This window comes from Danio rerio, chromosome 12, assembly GCF_049306965.1.
Source record: "Danio rerio strain Tuebingen ecotype United States chromosome 12, GRCz12tu, whole genome shotgun sequence".
Taxonomy (NCBI): Eukaryota; Metazoa; Chordata; class Actinopteri; order Cypriniformes; family Danionidae; genus Danio; species Danio rerio.
This window is the reverse complement of record NC_133187.1, coordinates 47,933,925-47,949,670: the sequence shown is the minus strand read 5'-3', so window position 1 is coordinate 47,949,670 and position 15,746 is coordinate 47,933,925. Positions and strand designations below refer to the sequence as shown.

At 43.5% G+C, this 15,746-nt stretch overlaps 1 protein-coding gene across 2 annotated transcripts; it reads left to right on the top strand.

The window, feature by feature from the left end:
* Positions 1 to 82: 82 nt before the first annotated feature.
* On the top strand, positions 83 to 15,622 carry fbxl15 (F-box and leucine-rich repeat protein 15). 2 transcript variants are annotated; one of them, XM_073917528.1, is made up of 6 exons: positions 83 to 143; positions 8,197 to 8,343; positions 10,491 to 10,650; positions 12,110 to 12,612; positions 12,993 to 13,228; positions 14,581 to 15,622. In XM_073917528.1, exons 1-5 carry the CDS (start codon positions 136 to 138, stop codon positions 13,180 to 13,182), a joined length of 1,008 nt encoding a protein of 335 aa, XP_073773629.1. In that variant the 5' UTR covers positions 83 to 135; the 3' UTR covers positions 13,183 to 13,228; positions 14,581 to 15,622.
* Positions 15,623 to 15,746: the final 124 nt, after the last annotated feature.

The window sequence follows — 15,746 nt, the reverse complement described above, 5'->3', positions numbered from 1 at the left end:
CTGGCTCAGCAGAGCTTCTGCATCACTGACTCCATTGTTTCTGACATGCTCTTCTTTAGATTAGTTTTTTGTTTTTTTGTTGCAGGTTTGTAAAGCCTCGCTGATCCTGACAGTCATGTGACTGTCCTCATTTCAATGGACAGGTAACTGCGTCATCCGTCAACAGAATGTTTGATTTATTTACTTTTTTTTTTGCTTGTTAACTAGCACAATTTCATCTACTAATCAACTTTAAAGTATATTATGCAACCTTTCACTTTACACATAGAATATACATCATACTATAATATTTGTGAACTGATCAACTGTAATAAATAGTATACTTTTACTACAGTAAACTGTGGTGTATATTAGTATAATGTATAGCTGTATTATAAGTACAATATTGGGTAATTTGGTTGCATTAGTTGTGGTATTACAACTCAAATCACTATCAAATTACTAACACTATAGTATTTGTTCATGTGGTCGATATCTTACTCAAACATAATTTAATAAGGCTAACAGATTTGCCGGACATTCTGTAGAGATTAATGGCAGCTACAAAAATGTAGCATACAGTACACAGAGGACAAAATAAAAATATTAAAGTATAGTAAAAACTATAGAGTTTTAAAATCATACTGTAGTAAGCTACTTGAATTATAATGTTAATTTTTCAGCTATGGTAACACATATAGCTAATATAAACAATTGACCTAGTAAGTTTTACACAACTATAGGGTAGCCTATATAGAGGAATTACCAACCTTCGCCACACAGGTTCAACCGCATGTAACCCTGCTGGTCCTACACCCAACCCACTCCGAGCTGGTATCGAATCAGTAACCTTCCACTTTGGAGTCGGTTGCTCTACCAAGGAGGCTAAAGACCATAGCCTCCAGTGTCTGTCACTAGAGCATCTTTAGAGGTCAGAGGAGTGAGGTTTACATGCACAGCACTTATAGCTGGCAGTTAATTATAGCTAATTAAACTGCGGACACTGAATGCTAAGAATGAAATGTTCAAATGTAAGTTCACATACTCTGCCGTACAGGTGCAGTTCAATGTCAGAATGTAGTTTTTTTGCTTGTTGATGATTACCCAGTTCCTGTGGTCTTCTTTTCTTGTCTTTGGCTAGGCAGAACCTTGGTTTTTAGCACTACACAGTTTTGAATCTGGTAATCATGGGACATTATTTCTTGCACATGACCACACAGAACAAACTTGTTGGCATCCGAAGACTTTTAAGCTTTTTACTTCTCTCTTGTAAAATTACTTGGAGTTTCATTGAGATAGTTGTGTATTTCGGGATGGATGCTTAGCCATTTCGTCTTATTTGCTATTGCAAACGGGCCTGTCAGACGAACGCCGCTCACTTTAACGTTAATTTTGCAGAAAAACTGTGCTTATCACTTGGTAACAAGCTGTTATAATATGCTGAAAGTATTATGCAAATAATATATAAAACATGTAATCAGTATAACTTATCTCTAAGACAACAACAACTCTGTACTTACCGCATTGGATGTCATTCCCTCGCTGAAAATGCTTGCGCTCCTGGTTTTTTCTGCAACCTTTATGTGCAGAAAAGCATTCTGGATGTTTACAAACCAGTAATTTGCCTATAGGCTACAGTAATACACTTTATTAGTATAGTTGGCTGGTTTTAGCTGGTGGATCAGCCTGGTTTTAGAGTTGTTTTGGCCACTTCCAGACTGGTTCCCAGCCATTTCCAGCCTGGTCCTAGCTGGTCAGGCTGGAAAATTACCAGCTAAAACCAGCTTGACCAGCCTGGTTTAAGCTGGACATAGCTGGTTTTGGCTGGGCTCCCAGCCTGGCTAGCTAAGACCAGGCTGGAAGTGGTCAAAACAATAGGTTACTGTCGTAACCCCGGTTCTCTGAAACATCGAGTGGAGAGATCCACCTATGGGAAGGCATCCGTGCCTGACCTCTGCAGAAGCATCCAATTGCACCAAGTCTGGCTTGACAGACAGAAGCGCGTGCCCAATGGCAGGTAAAGAACCGCCCCTTTACCTGTGCGCATAAATCATTCTGCACGCGCTGCTATTCCTCAGTGAGCATATTCGCTTCTCGTGCAGCAAGCGGGGCAAACTTGGTGGATCTCTCCACTCGATGTTTCAGAGAACCGGGGTTACGACAGTAACCTATTGTTCTCTTTCATCATCTCGTGTTCGAGATCCACCTATGGGAGATATGGACAGCTCCCCGGTTGCCCAATACACTCACAGCGAGGCCCACCAAGCCAGCGGACGGTCTCCTGAAAGGCGGTGCATGACACGTCACAAAGCATGTGGTAACATGCGTTTAAGGATATATATATATAAGGATATATATATATATATATATATATATATATATATATATATATATATATATATATATATATATATATATATATATATATATATATATGTATATATATATACAATATATGTATTTGTACATATAAAATGTATATAATTTGTGTCAGGTGAGGGTATGATAACACTGGGGACAAATTTAAGCCAAGTTAGACCAACTAGGCTCAAAAAGTTGTAAAAAGCATACGGCACAGGGCTACGAAGAGCCCACACCTAAGACAGAATGAGCTACCGGAGTCTGAGTAACATCAAGACGGTAGTATCTGACAAATGTATGTGGAGAGGCCCAGCTTGCAGCGGCACAAATGTCCTGCAAGGAAACCCCTCTAAATAGAGCCCAAGAAGCAGCCATGCCTCTAGTGGAATGTGCTCTGAGGCCCCCTGGAGGCCGCACTCCCTTAGATTCATATGCCAGAGAGATGGCTTCCACAAGCCAATGAGAGAGGCGTTGTTTAGAAATGGGATTCCCCCTGTTTGGGGGGGCCCAAGAAATGAAGAGTTGGTCACTTCTTCTAAAAGAGCTGGTCCTGTTGATATAGGCCCGCAGAGCTCGAACAGGACATAAAGCATTAAGCCTCTGATCCTCCGTGGAGGAGAATGGAGGCGGGTGAAAAGCGGAAAGCTCTACCCCCTCACAAGAAAAATTAGGGAAGCATTTTGGCATAAAGGCCGGGTTAGGCCTGAGAGAAACTTTTTCTCCACTGAGGGAGAATTTAATGCACGAGGGGTGAACAGAGAGTGCATGTAGATCACTGACACGTTTAGCTGAAGCCAAGGCCAGCAGCAGAGCTGTCTTGAAAGACAGATGCTTCAGAGAAATAGCCTCTAGGGTCTCAAAAGGATGGTGAGTCAAAGCATCCAGCACCATGGAGAGGTCCCACTCAGGAACAACTCTTCTAGTGACTGGAAGGGAACGACGGGCACCCTTCATAAATCTACGAATAAGAGGGTGTTGCCCAGCCGTGCTGCCATCAAACCCTACATGACATGCAGTGATGGCTGCTAGATAGACCTTGATTGTAGAAAATGATTTTCCACAGTCCATAAGGCCTTGCAGAAAGCCCAAAATATCAGCGACTGAGCACTGTTATGAAATCAGTCTGCGCTCCTCACACCATTCCTCAAACACGCGCCACTTGCAGTCATAAAGGGACCGTGTGGAGGAGGCTCTAGCGTTCTGAATAGTTGCAATAACACGTGGAGAAAGCCCCAGTGTATTTAGGTTTGCCCTTTCACGGGCCAAGCCCAGAGAGCCACCCTGTCTGGACGAGGGTGGTAGATTTCCCCATTCGCTTGGGACAGAAGGTCCGTACGTAATGGGAGGGGCCATGGCTGTGCATGCAGAAGAGGGATTATCTCTGCAGCCATGGAGCCCTGGGCCACCTCGGTGCTATCAGGATCAGTCTCAAGCCTTGTTCCTTCACCCTGAATAGGGTTGGGGTTATTAGGCAAAGAGGAGGGAACGCATAGAGCAGCACATTGGGCCATGGATGCGCCAGTGCGTCCACGCCGAGGGGGGCATCCTCGTCCTGTAGCGAGAAGAACATAGGACAATGGGCGTTTTCGCGCGAGGCGAAGAGATCGACGTCTGCCTGGCCGAATCTCTTCCAAAGCAGGCCCACTATTTGAGGATGGAGACGCCACTCCCCGTAGAGTGGGTTCCCCCTTGACAAAAGGTCTGCACCCCTGTTCAGAACGCCTGGGACATGGGTTGCCCGTAACGACAGAAAATGTTGCCTGCTCCATACTAAAAGCTGGTGAGCTAAGGCGTGGAGCTTGGAGGATCGCATCCCCCCTTGGCGGTTGATATGTGCTACAGCTGTAGTGTTGTCGCACCGCACTAGCACATGATGCCCCTGCAGGCGGGGCAGAAAATGTTTTAGAGCTTTCCACACAGTGAGAAGCTCCAAATAATTTATGTGGGCTGAGTGAAGTGTGTGGGACCACACGCCGTTCACTATCCTGCCCTCCTGTGTGGCGCCCCACCCTGTCAGCGAGGCATCTGTCGTTACCACTTTGCGCATCATGACAGCCCCGAGGGGGCTCCCATGAGCGTAAAACTCTGCGTTCCTCCAGTGGCGCAGCGCTGTTGTGCACGAGCGCGAGACTGTGACATACAGGGAGAGATCGCATAACGGGCTGAGATGAAGAGATAAAACCCACTTCATGAACGCCCTCATTCTCAAAAGGCCTAGTGGCAGGACATGAATAGCCGAGGCCATGAGACCTTGTAGTCTGAGACATGTACGATACTGTACCCTTGCTCCTTCCCTGAATTGTGAGAGACAATTCAGAAGAGAGAGAATGCGCTCTTGCGACAGGCGCGCGCGCATCGTAATTGAATTCAGCTCCAGTCCCAGAAAAGTCACATTTTGGGATGGAGTGAAACTGCTTTTGCTCACATTCACCCGGAAACCGAGTGCTTTGATGTGAGTGAGCACACGGAACGTATTTTGAATTACTTTCTCTCGCGAATCGGCTATGATCAGCCAATCGTCTATGTATGTCAGGATCTTGAGACCAGCTGTTCTCAGCGGCGCAAGCCCTGCCTCCGCACACAGACAGAACGTCCTCGGGCTTAGTGAGAGCCCGAACGGAAGAACTGTGAACTCGTAGCAAACGCCCTGGTAAGCGAAACGGAGAAATTTCATGTGCGGAGGATAGATGCTTATGTGGAAGAAAGCATCTTTCAGATCGATCGATGTGAACCAATCGTTCTGATTTACTGAGCGTAAGAGAGAACCGTGTGTTAACATTCTGAAGCTGTATTTCCTCAAATGTTTGTTCAACACTCTGAGATCCAAAATAGGACGAAGAGAGCCGTCTTTCTTTGGAACTAGGAAATAACGAGAGTAAAACCCCTGCCCGATCAGGTGCGGGGGTACCACTCGAACCGCCCCCTTCTGCAGAAGAGAGGAGATTTCGTCTTTCAGAATGTGAGCAGAGCTCTCTTCTGTTTGAGAAGAGAGAACTCCGTTGAAACGCGGGGGTCTTTTGGCAAACTGAAGCCTGTATCCCCTGGTTATTGTGTGAATTACCCATTCGGGTGCTGACACAGACTGCCAGGCTGTTACCTGATTCGCAAGTGACCCCACACACACCGGAGAACTGCTTACTGCAAATTCGGCCGGTTTGTTCATTTCTGGTGCAATGGCGCCCTCTAGTGGACAAACTAGGGGTGACATGCAGGGGTTCACAGAAATGTGTTCTTTTGGGAACGAATTCATTTGATTCGTTTGTTTTGAGGTGTATTTTGTGTGTTTTGTGTTTGGGAACACATGGGCCGAAGCCTTTATTTGAGTGAGGGGAACAAAGTTTGAACGGTGTGGTGACACTGCTTGAACACTTTTCCTCACAACAGACCCCTTGAACCTGGGGCGAGAACACACAACGTCCACTGAACACATGGGGTGGACGACCTCCTTTTGAGCTATTCTCCGTCTTTTGGACAGAAGCTCTGGGGCAGGAAAATAGTCTGTAGGGCTTGTGGCCCGTGAACACAGACTCGGCGCCCCCATTGGCTGAACATCAGGCCGGCCGCTTGCGTTTCGGATCCGAGGGGGTTTGGGCAGGGGGTTTTCCCGCGGCAGCGGGCGTTGTTCTTCCCCAAGGTTTTGCGGAAGGATGGTTGCCCTGTCGCGGAGGGGGTCTGGTGCGAGGTTTATCCTTGCCCTGATGAAAATTCCGCCCTGTGGCAGGGGGAATAGGGGCGCGCGCTGGGGGCACCTGGCGTGGAGCCGCTTTCCTAGGAAGACATAATTTGAAGGCTTCATCCTCCTTCTTTTTGTCGTCGCAGCGTTGTTGCATTAATGCAACAGCGGGGCCAAAGAGAGCCTGTCCGGGCTCTACTGGGGCGCCCGCAATCCGCCTCTTTTCACTGTCAGGGAGGCCCGACAGATTCAACCAGAGCGCGCGCTCTCCTACCACCGAAAGCGCCATGGAACGCCCGCAGGCTTGGACGGCCTGACGTGCGTTACGGAGAACGAGGTCGTTAACTGTGAGAATCTCCTTCCACAGTGATGGGGAAGGGGTTCCCTTGTCCAGTTGCTGTCCCAAGTCATCCAACAGCTCCGCCTGGTAAGCGGAGAGGAGCGAGGAGACATTAAGAGCCCTCACAGTTACGGCTGAGGACCTATAGGCGGCCTGGTGAACAGAGGCAGAAAAGCGGTCCATTTTGTTTGGCAGGACCGGTTTCGGGGGGGCAAGTAGCCCGCCCTGAATGGGGCTGAGGTGTCGAGCGATTGATGGCTCGATAACGGGTGGGTCACCCATGCCGATCGATGCCATATCCTTTACCTCCAGACCCGCGAGACCTTGTTTAAGGTTGAGCGGGTCGCCCCAGTAGTGCTTCATGTGCTTCGCACACGCTGGGAGGACGGGAAAAAGTTGTTTCCTCGGGCCTGGTGGAGGCCCCAGCAACTTCCCGTCATAAATGTCCCTCTCCTGGTCGGTGGCACTCTGTGGAGCTGGCCATTCGATGTTGAGGCGAGCGGCCGCTCGCTCACACACATCTAGGAGGATGGACTGGGGTACGGTCGCGGGAGTGTGAATCTGGGGAGCGCCAGAGGGCGGGATGGCCTCCTCGTCCTCTGAAACGCCCAGAAGACCCGCGTCGTCATCGTCGCCAGAACCGGCCGGTTCATCAGCGAACGGCGGAACACCCGCGAAGATGTCCTCTTCGGGGAACGCAGGATTGGGCTGGTCAGCCCAGTCGAGAGACATAGCGCCCCGGGAGTCCCCCGGCTGCGCGCTGTCGTCACCATGTCCCCCATCCGAATCGGAAAATTCAACACATTGAGTCGCTGCAACTTTCATACGACGCCGCAGAAGCTTTTTCGGTAATTTCAGACAATGGCTGCAATTCTCCGGGGTTTCCAACGCTTCTTGAGCGTGCTTGAGGCCCAAGCAGACAACACAGAAGGGGTGTGGGTCCTTTGCAGCAATAAGCGCGCCACACGCGGCCGGGCAGGCCCGTGATGAGTGCTCGGGAGAAGCGGCAGATTTAGAAAGTGACATATCCGAGGCGGGCAGCCGTGGACAGGGACAGGTGTAAGAGGAGCGTGGGCAGCTCGGGATGCGAAAACCACAACTAACCTGGTCGGATAACAGACTGTCACGTCTGGTGGAGGCTGATCGAAAGATATGTCCTCCTGAAGACACGTAAATGAGCAGCAGTAATCCAACCGAGCTGTAGAGTTGCAGAGTCAGCGAGAAGCGAATGTTAACTGAGGAATAGCAGCGCGTGCAGAATGATTTATGCGCACAGGTAAAGGGGCGGTTCTTTACCTGCCATTGGGCACGCGCTTCTGTCTGTCAAGCCAGACTTGGTGCAATTGGATGCTTCTGCAGAGGTCAGGCACCGATGCCTTCCCATAGGTGGATCTCGAACACGAGATGATGAAAGAGAACTCCTCTAAAACCAGCCTGGTTGTCCAGCTAAAACCAGCCAACCAGCCTAGGCTTAAGGCGCAGTAGGTGACAACAACACTATTTTTGCTCATTGGTAAAGTCTAGAGAGTCACAGCTGCGGATACGTACATCAATATAGTATAATGTTGTGATAAACAACATTTTACGTTACTGTGAATGATAGCTTTAGGGCTGATGTTGGCGTAGGCATTAATGAAATACAATTTATTGGATAATTTAAGAAACAACATGAATCATACTCAACATAATTGCTCTTTTTAAATTACTGTAAGGGTTATGATGGGGTAGAGTTTATTAAAATGCCATTAATGGGTAATGTAATAATATAAATAATTCTCGTTAACTTCCGCCCGAAGCTGTATCCCTTCTGGCAGGCAACAACTTCTCTCGCTTCCGCATCCAGGTCGGCAGATGGCGGAAGCGAGTCTCCGCACCAGAGCCCGGATGAGCCGGTCAGCTGTTTGTCAGTCATGATAAATAATAATGTACACGGACCACAGGACAGTGTCAGCATGGATCAAAAACCTGACGAGCGCGTGCAAAGCCACAGGTATATTTCATAAAGAGAGATCCTGTCATATGTGCACGGGTTCAGAAGCTTCTCTTGGCTTGCAAGCATTATTACACACTAGCAGCTTGATAATAAGCATAACGCAGTCAATGCATGCAAACAAAGAGCAAGACAACATAAGGGGCTTCATTCTTCCGCTTCTATTAATATTATAAGCACTAATTTATAGTTTCTATGCATGCATGTTGATTACAGAGAGCTTTTGCGATGCTCCTTGTGTGAGGCTCTTCTGGAAAGCTCTGTGCTACTGTAATCTCTGACTTAAATGACTATATTTTACTTTATTGTTTACAACAGTATGTCTAATATACATTTAGTGTTGCTATTATATGCGTGTTGCATCCATTTAATATTTAATCGCTAATATGTTTATGCATTATATTTACCAAGCATGATGCATATGTATACGTTCACGTTACGTTTTTAACCTCCATCAGTTGTCAAAAATGCACAGCTGACCCAGCCGAGGCTCAAACCAGCGACTTTCTTGCTGTGAGGCGAACGTGTTACCTGCTGTGCCACAGATTACTATAACACCAAACTACTATAATTACACTTGAAAAATGAACATAAATGTACATAAATATAAACATATCACTCTAGTCTTGATAAATAAAATCAATTTAGTGCTGAAAACAGAGAGTGTGTCTGTCTGTGCATGTGTATGTGTGTATATGTGTCTGCACCAGACTGTGTCTGTATACTGTAGGTATATGTGTGTTTGTTTTTTACCTGATAGAAGTCTTGTTGCCTATCCAAGTTTTAAGAACAACAAATAATAAATATAAGTTGACTTCTTGTTGGTCATTTAGTGTCAGAAGTGGCTTATATGAAAGGCAAAGGCCTCTAGATTACATTTATTTGACCACAATAAAATATGATCATGCCCTGATTTTGAATGATTTCATTAGGACAGTAAAGTCTGACTTTGCTTAGACAAAAGTCTCATCACTTAACAGAAACAATGCACAGTATAGAATATAAAGTCCTGCTGCAGTGGAGACAGAATGAATATTGTGTCCGACTACATCATGAGCTTGGAGGACTGCATCCATACATCTCTGACATGACTCAAATCACTGATCAATAAAGTCATCTGGAATGGCAAAGAAAGCATTTGTGCAGGACCCCCAGAGTTCATCAAGACTCTTTAGATTCATTCTTAATGGCTCCTCCATCTTACCCCAGTCATGCTCAATAATGTTTATTATGGTGACTGGGCTGGCCAATCCTGAAGCACCTTAACCTTATTTGCCTTCAGGAGCTTTGATGTGGAGGCTGAAGTATGAGAAGGAGCTGGAGAATTGTCCCTCTCCTGTGGTTTGTAATGTAAGGGGCAGCACAAATGTCTTGATATCTCAGGCTGTTGATGTTGTCATCCACTCTGCAGATCTCTCGCACACCCCCATACTGAATGTAACTCCAAACCATGACTTTTCCTTCAGCAACTTTTTAAAATAATTTTTTTTAGGGTTTTTTCACCTTTAATTTGTAATGGACAGTAAATGTTAAAGACAGGAAGGTTTTGGGTGCAGAGAGAGGGTGGATGGGTCGGCAAAGGACCTCGAGCTGGGAATCAAACTCGGGTCACAGTGAGCAACTTGGAGCTATATGTCAGTGCACTTAAACACTAGTCTATTGGCACCGTCATCCTTCAGCAAACTTTTCTGTGAGAATCGTGGCTTCATGCGGGTTCTAGTAGGTCTTCTGAAGTATTTGTGATGATTGGGATGCAGTTCAACAGATGATTCATCAGAAAAATCCACCTTCTGCCACTTTTCCAAATAATGAATCGACTAGATGTCAAGTTATTAGTTGCTCTTAAAATTGGGATCCATGACAAATATTTTGTCAGGTAGTTTAGTATATGTATATGTATGTGTGTGTGTGTGTGTGTGTGTGTGTATATATATGCGTGTATGCATTTGTGTGTGTCAATATTTAATTAAAGGTTATTTGTATAGCATTTTTCACAAAAAAAGTAAGTGTGTCAAGCTTAATTAATTAAGGTCAAGCTTACTTGTATAGTGCTTTTTACAATAACTTGTGTGTGTCAAGCCTATTCAATTCACTTTAAGCTTATTTTTATAGTGCTTTTCACAAAAATGTGTGTGTGTGTGTGTTAGGTGTGAGCTGCTGGATCTGCCGTGGGAGGATGTGTTAGTGAGTCATGTGTTCTGTCATCTACCCCTGCGTCTGCTAGTGAGCCTTCAGCGGGTCAGTAAGAGTTTCCGCTCACTCATTCAGGTGTATCTGGACAACTGCCGCACCTTCGACCCAGCACAGGTGACCCATCACAACACTCACAACATAACAATCTGTTTCTGATATAATTTTCTGTTTGTTTGTCCATCTCAAGCACTCACTCCCTTGATGCATTGCTGTACTTTCTTGCTGCTCTCTCAGTCGACAGTATTACCAGTTTGAAGATTTAAATATGTTATAATTATTATTATTATTGTTTTTTCTTCTTCTTTATTATTATTATTATTGTTGCTGTTTTTATAATTTTTATTTTATATTCTTGAAAGAACTCCTTTAAACTCATTATTTTTTAATGTGTTGAATCAAAAATCAAGTAAAGACAATAATATGGTGAATTTTAATATATTTAAAAATTTATTCTCATGATTCAAAGCTGCATTTTTATTATTTCAGTTTTTAGTGTCACATGATTCTTCAGAAATAATACTAATATGAGGACTTATTGATAAAGGAAATTTATTTGTATTTATTTTCACTTACAATTAAAAGGTTAAGAACATTAATAAGTTAGTAAAGCTGATTTAAAACAGTGTTTAAATAAATATAAACAAAATAAATAAACATAATTTGAATAAATAAATTAAATTAAATTAAATAAACAAATAAAATAATTAAATTAAATTAAATAAATAGTATACATTTTATTAAATAATAAAGAAAATTTGAATTAAAATAAAATAATTAAATAAAATATTTAAATGCAATTGAATAAATAATTAAGATTAAACAAAATAAATAAATAAAATTAAGTAAATAATAGGAGTTAATTTAAATAAATAAATACAAATTTAAGAAATAAATAATTTAAATCAACAAAATTAAATAAATAATAGAAATGTAATTAAATTAATACAATTGAAATAAATAAATAACAATATTATTTAAATGAATTCAATTAATAGATAAAATTTGAATAAATAAATAAAATTAAATAAATAATTTAATAAAATAATACAATTATAATAAATAAGTAAAATTAAATAAATAATACAAATGTAAATAAATAAATAAATAAATAAATAATAGAAATTTTATTAAATAAAGGAAAGAAGCACTGGTTTGAGCCTCGGCTGGGTCAGTTGGCATTCCTATGTGAAGTTTGCATGTTCTCCCTGTGTTGGCGTGGGTTTCCTCCGGCTGCTCTGGTTTTCCCCAAAGTCCAAACACATGCAGTACAGGTGAATTGGGTAAGCTAAATTGTCTGTAGTGTATGTATGTGTTTAAATGAGTGTGTATGGTTGTTTCCCAGTGATGGGCTGCAGCTGGAGGAACATCCGCTGCGTAAAACATATGCTGGATTAGTTGGCGGTTCATTCCGCTGTGGCAACCCCAGATTAATAGAGGGACTAAGCTGAAAGAAAAATGAATAATGGACTAAATAAAATTTAAATAAATAAATAAGATTAATTAAAATTGAATAAATAAATACAATTTAAATAAATTAATTAATTAACATAAAATAAATTATATTTCTTCTCAGACGGGACCTCACATTCCCCGTGAAGCCTTCTGCTCCATCCTCCGCCACAACCAGGTCCTTCAGCACCTCAGCGTCACCAACTGCTCTGATTGGATCACAGACACAGATCTGCTGCCTGTGATTGGCCAGAACCAGCAGCTGCAGCATGTGGACCTCCGTGGCTGCGCTCAGCTGAGCCGGCGTGCGCTGGTGGCCGTGTCTCTGAGCTGCCCGCGGCTGCAGCACCTCAGCCTGGCGCACTGCGAGTGGGTGGACAGTCTGGCGCTGCGCAGTCTGGCGGATCACTGCCCGATGCTGCGCTCGCTGGACCTCACCGCCTGCCGCCAGCTCAAGGACCCGGCCGTCTGCTACCTGGCAGGGAAGTGTCCGGAGCTGCGGGCGCTGTCGGTGGCTGTGAACGCCAACATCACGGATACCGCGGTGGAGGAGGTGGCCAAGAAATGCAGAGAGATGGAGAGACTGGACCTCACCGGCTGTCTGAGGGTCAGGAATGAAGCCATCAGGTGGGTGTGTGAATTGGAAGACCAAAATTATTTGCGAGGAATATTGAATTATTCAGATTCTACTTGACTGAGATTAGCTAATAGTGTTGTGTGTGCTGGGGGGCAACATGGTGGCTCAGTGGTTAGCACTTTAGCGCCTTTTTATTATTCAATTCACCAATAGCGCATGTGTTTGGACTGTGGAGGAAACCAGAGCACCTGGAGGAAACCCACGCCAACACAGGGAGAACATGCAAACTCCACACAGAAATGCCAGCTGACCCAGCCGGGACTCGAACCAGCAACCTTCTTGCTGTGAGGCGACGGTGCCCGAGGAGCTTTCAAGTAGAAGTATTTACTATGAAGCAAGATTTTGGCTAACTGTTTATTTGTGTATTCAGGACGCTAGCGGAGTACTGCCCCAAACTGCAGTCCCTAAAAGTCAACCACTGTCACAATGTGACGGAGTCGAGTCTGGGTGTTCTGCGGCGGAGGAACGTAGAGATTGATGTGGAGCCTCCCCTGCAGAGGGCGCTGGTGCTGCTGCAGGACGTGGTGGGATTCGCCCCCTTCATTAACCTGCAGATTTAACACACACAGACACAAACACTACAGACCCTTCTGAAGTCCGTAAGAGGTTAGTTACCAGAAATGATTTGCAAATGAAAATATTTTGTAAAGGGCTGTGCAATATGACAATACACACTCACCGGCCACTTTATTAGGTACGCCTTACTAGTACTGGACTCGACTCCCTTTTGCCTTCAGAACTGCCTTAATCCTTCGTGGCGGAGATTCAGCAAGGTACTGGAAATATTCCTCAGAGATTTTGCTCCATTTTGAAATGATAACATCACACAGTTGCTGCAGATTTGTCGGCTGCACATCCATGATGCCAATCTCCTTTCCACCACATCCCAAAGGTGCTCTATTGGATTGAGAGCTGGTGACTGTGTAGGCCATTTGAGTACAGTGAACTCATTGTCAGGTTCAAGAAACCAGTCTGAGATGATTCACGCTTTGTGACATGGTGTGTTATCCTGCTGGAAGTAGCCATCAGAAGATGGGTACACTGTGGTCATAAAGGGATGGACATGGTCAGCAACAATACTCAGGTTGGCTGTGTCGTTGACACGATGCTCAATTGGTACTAATGGACCCAAAGTGTGCAAGAAAATATCCCCAACACCATTACACCACCACCATCAGCCTAAACCATTGATACAAGGCAGGATGGATCCATTCTTTCATGTTATTGATGCCAAACTCTGACCCGACCATCCGAATGTGGCAGCAGAAATGGAGACTCATCAGAGCAGGCAACATTTCTCCAATCTTCTATTGTTCAGTTTTGGTGAGCCTGTGTGAATTGTAGCCTCAGTTTCCTGTTCTTAGCTGACAGGAGCGGCACTCGGTGTGGTCTTCTGCTGCTGTAGCCCATCTGCCTCAAGGTTGGATGTGTTGTGTGTTCAGAGATGCTCTTCTGCAGACCTCGGTTGTAACGAGTGCTTATTTGAGTTACTGTTGCCTTTCTATCAGCTGGAACCAGTCTGGCCATTCTCCTCTGACCTCTGGCATTAACAGGGCATTAGCACCCACAGAACTGCCGCTCACTGGATATTTCCTCTTTTTCAGACCATTCTCTGTAAACCCTAGAGATGGTTGTGAGTGAAAATCCCAGTAGATCAGCAGTTTCTGAAATTCTCTGACCAGCCCGTCTGACAACAACAACCATGCCACCTTCAAAGTCACTTAAATCACCTTTCTTCCCCATTCTGATCCTCGCTTTGAACTGCCATGGAACTGGCCGATTAGAAAGTTGCGTTAACGAACCGTTGAACAGGTGTACCTAATAAAGTGGCCGGTGAGAGTACACACAGTTGAAGTCAAAATGATTAGCCCTCCTGTCAAATTTTGATTATTTAAACAATATTGCTAGGAAAGTATTTCATGTCGCTTTGTTAATGTTATTTCTGTTTCGTCTCATAGGTGTTTTTATTCTCTGGAGGTCGACTTTTGAAACACTTTTACACCAATGCATCATCACAGAAGACACAACATCAAATGCTCATTCAAGTGCTTGACTGGTTTAGTGAATTATAGCATTTAAAAAGAGACTCTCTTTGGTTTGAATACAATCATTTGGCTCTGGTCCTATTATACATTGAACAATATGAACATCGGTGGAAATATCTTATTTATTAAAGCAGCTTTTTACGTTGTCATGCAAGAACCAAAATGTTGTATTGGTTTGCACTCATGAAATGCTGAAATATTTGCACTTTTTTTCAGTACAGCTTTACTGGACCGTCAGATTTTCATTAAATGAGTCTGTCAATTTAGTGCTGATTTTATTCTCATTCACTTAAGAGAGAGGAATGTCATCGTAATATTAAGGATTTCATCTGTAGATTGTCATTTACACATGAATTGTATATGAATATATTGACTCATATGCACTTTGAAGCCTCAGTTTGACTATCATTTAAGTCTTGGTTGACTATTGTGTATGTTTTATCTGCAAATAAGTGCACAGAAATATTACAATCAACCTGGTTTTGCTCCTTATGTTGATAAAATGTTATAAACATGCAAAATTGACCACATTAAAGCATATTTATATTGTGCGTTAAGTGTCAATTACAGTAATGTGCTTTTCTGTATGTCACTGGTCTTTTGTATCTGCTGCTTTATTATAAACAATTCGAGGTGCATCATTTGTTTGTGATTATGATCATTTTAACAATATCAGAATGTATATTATTTTTTGCACATGCATTTTTGCTTTTGTATAATTCTGCAAGCGTGTGGTTGACTGTAAATGATTAAATGCGATGTTTGATGCAAATTGCTGAGAAGGTATTAAGTCTTATGCAAGATGATGCTTTAAAACATTTGGATCATGACTGGTAAGTTTGTGGTATTAAAATTGTACAATGGTAAACTTTAAAGGGAAGTGGATTGTTGTTAAAAGGTGTACAGTATTGTTCATATTATTTATTAAATTACCCATTAAATTGTAATTTATTAACGTCTACCTCTACCACAACCTTCACAGTAATGTAAAAACAGTAATAATACAGAGTATTATTTATATTATTTATTAAATTACTTATTAAACTGTATTTTATTAATGTCTACCCTTTCCCCAAATC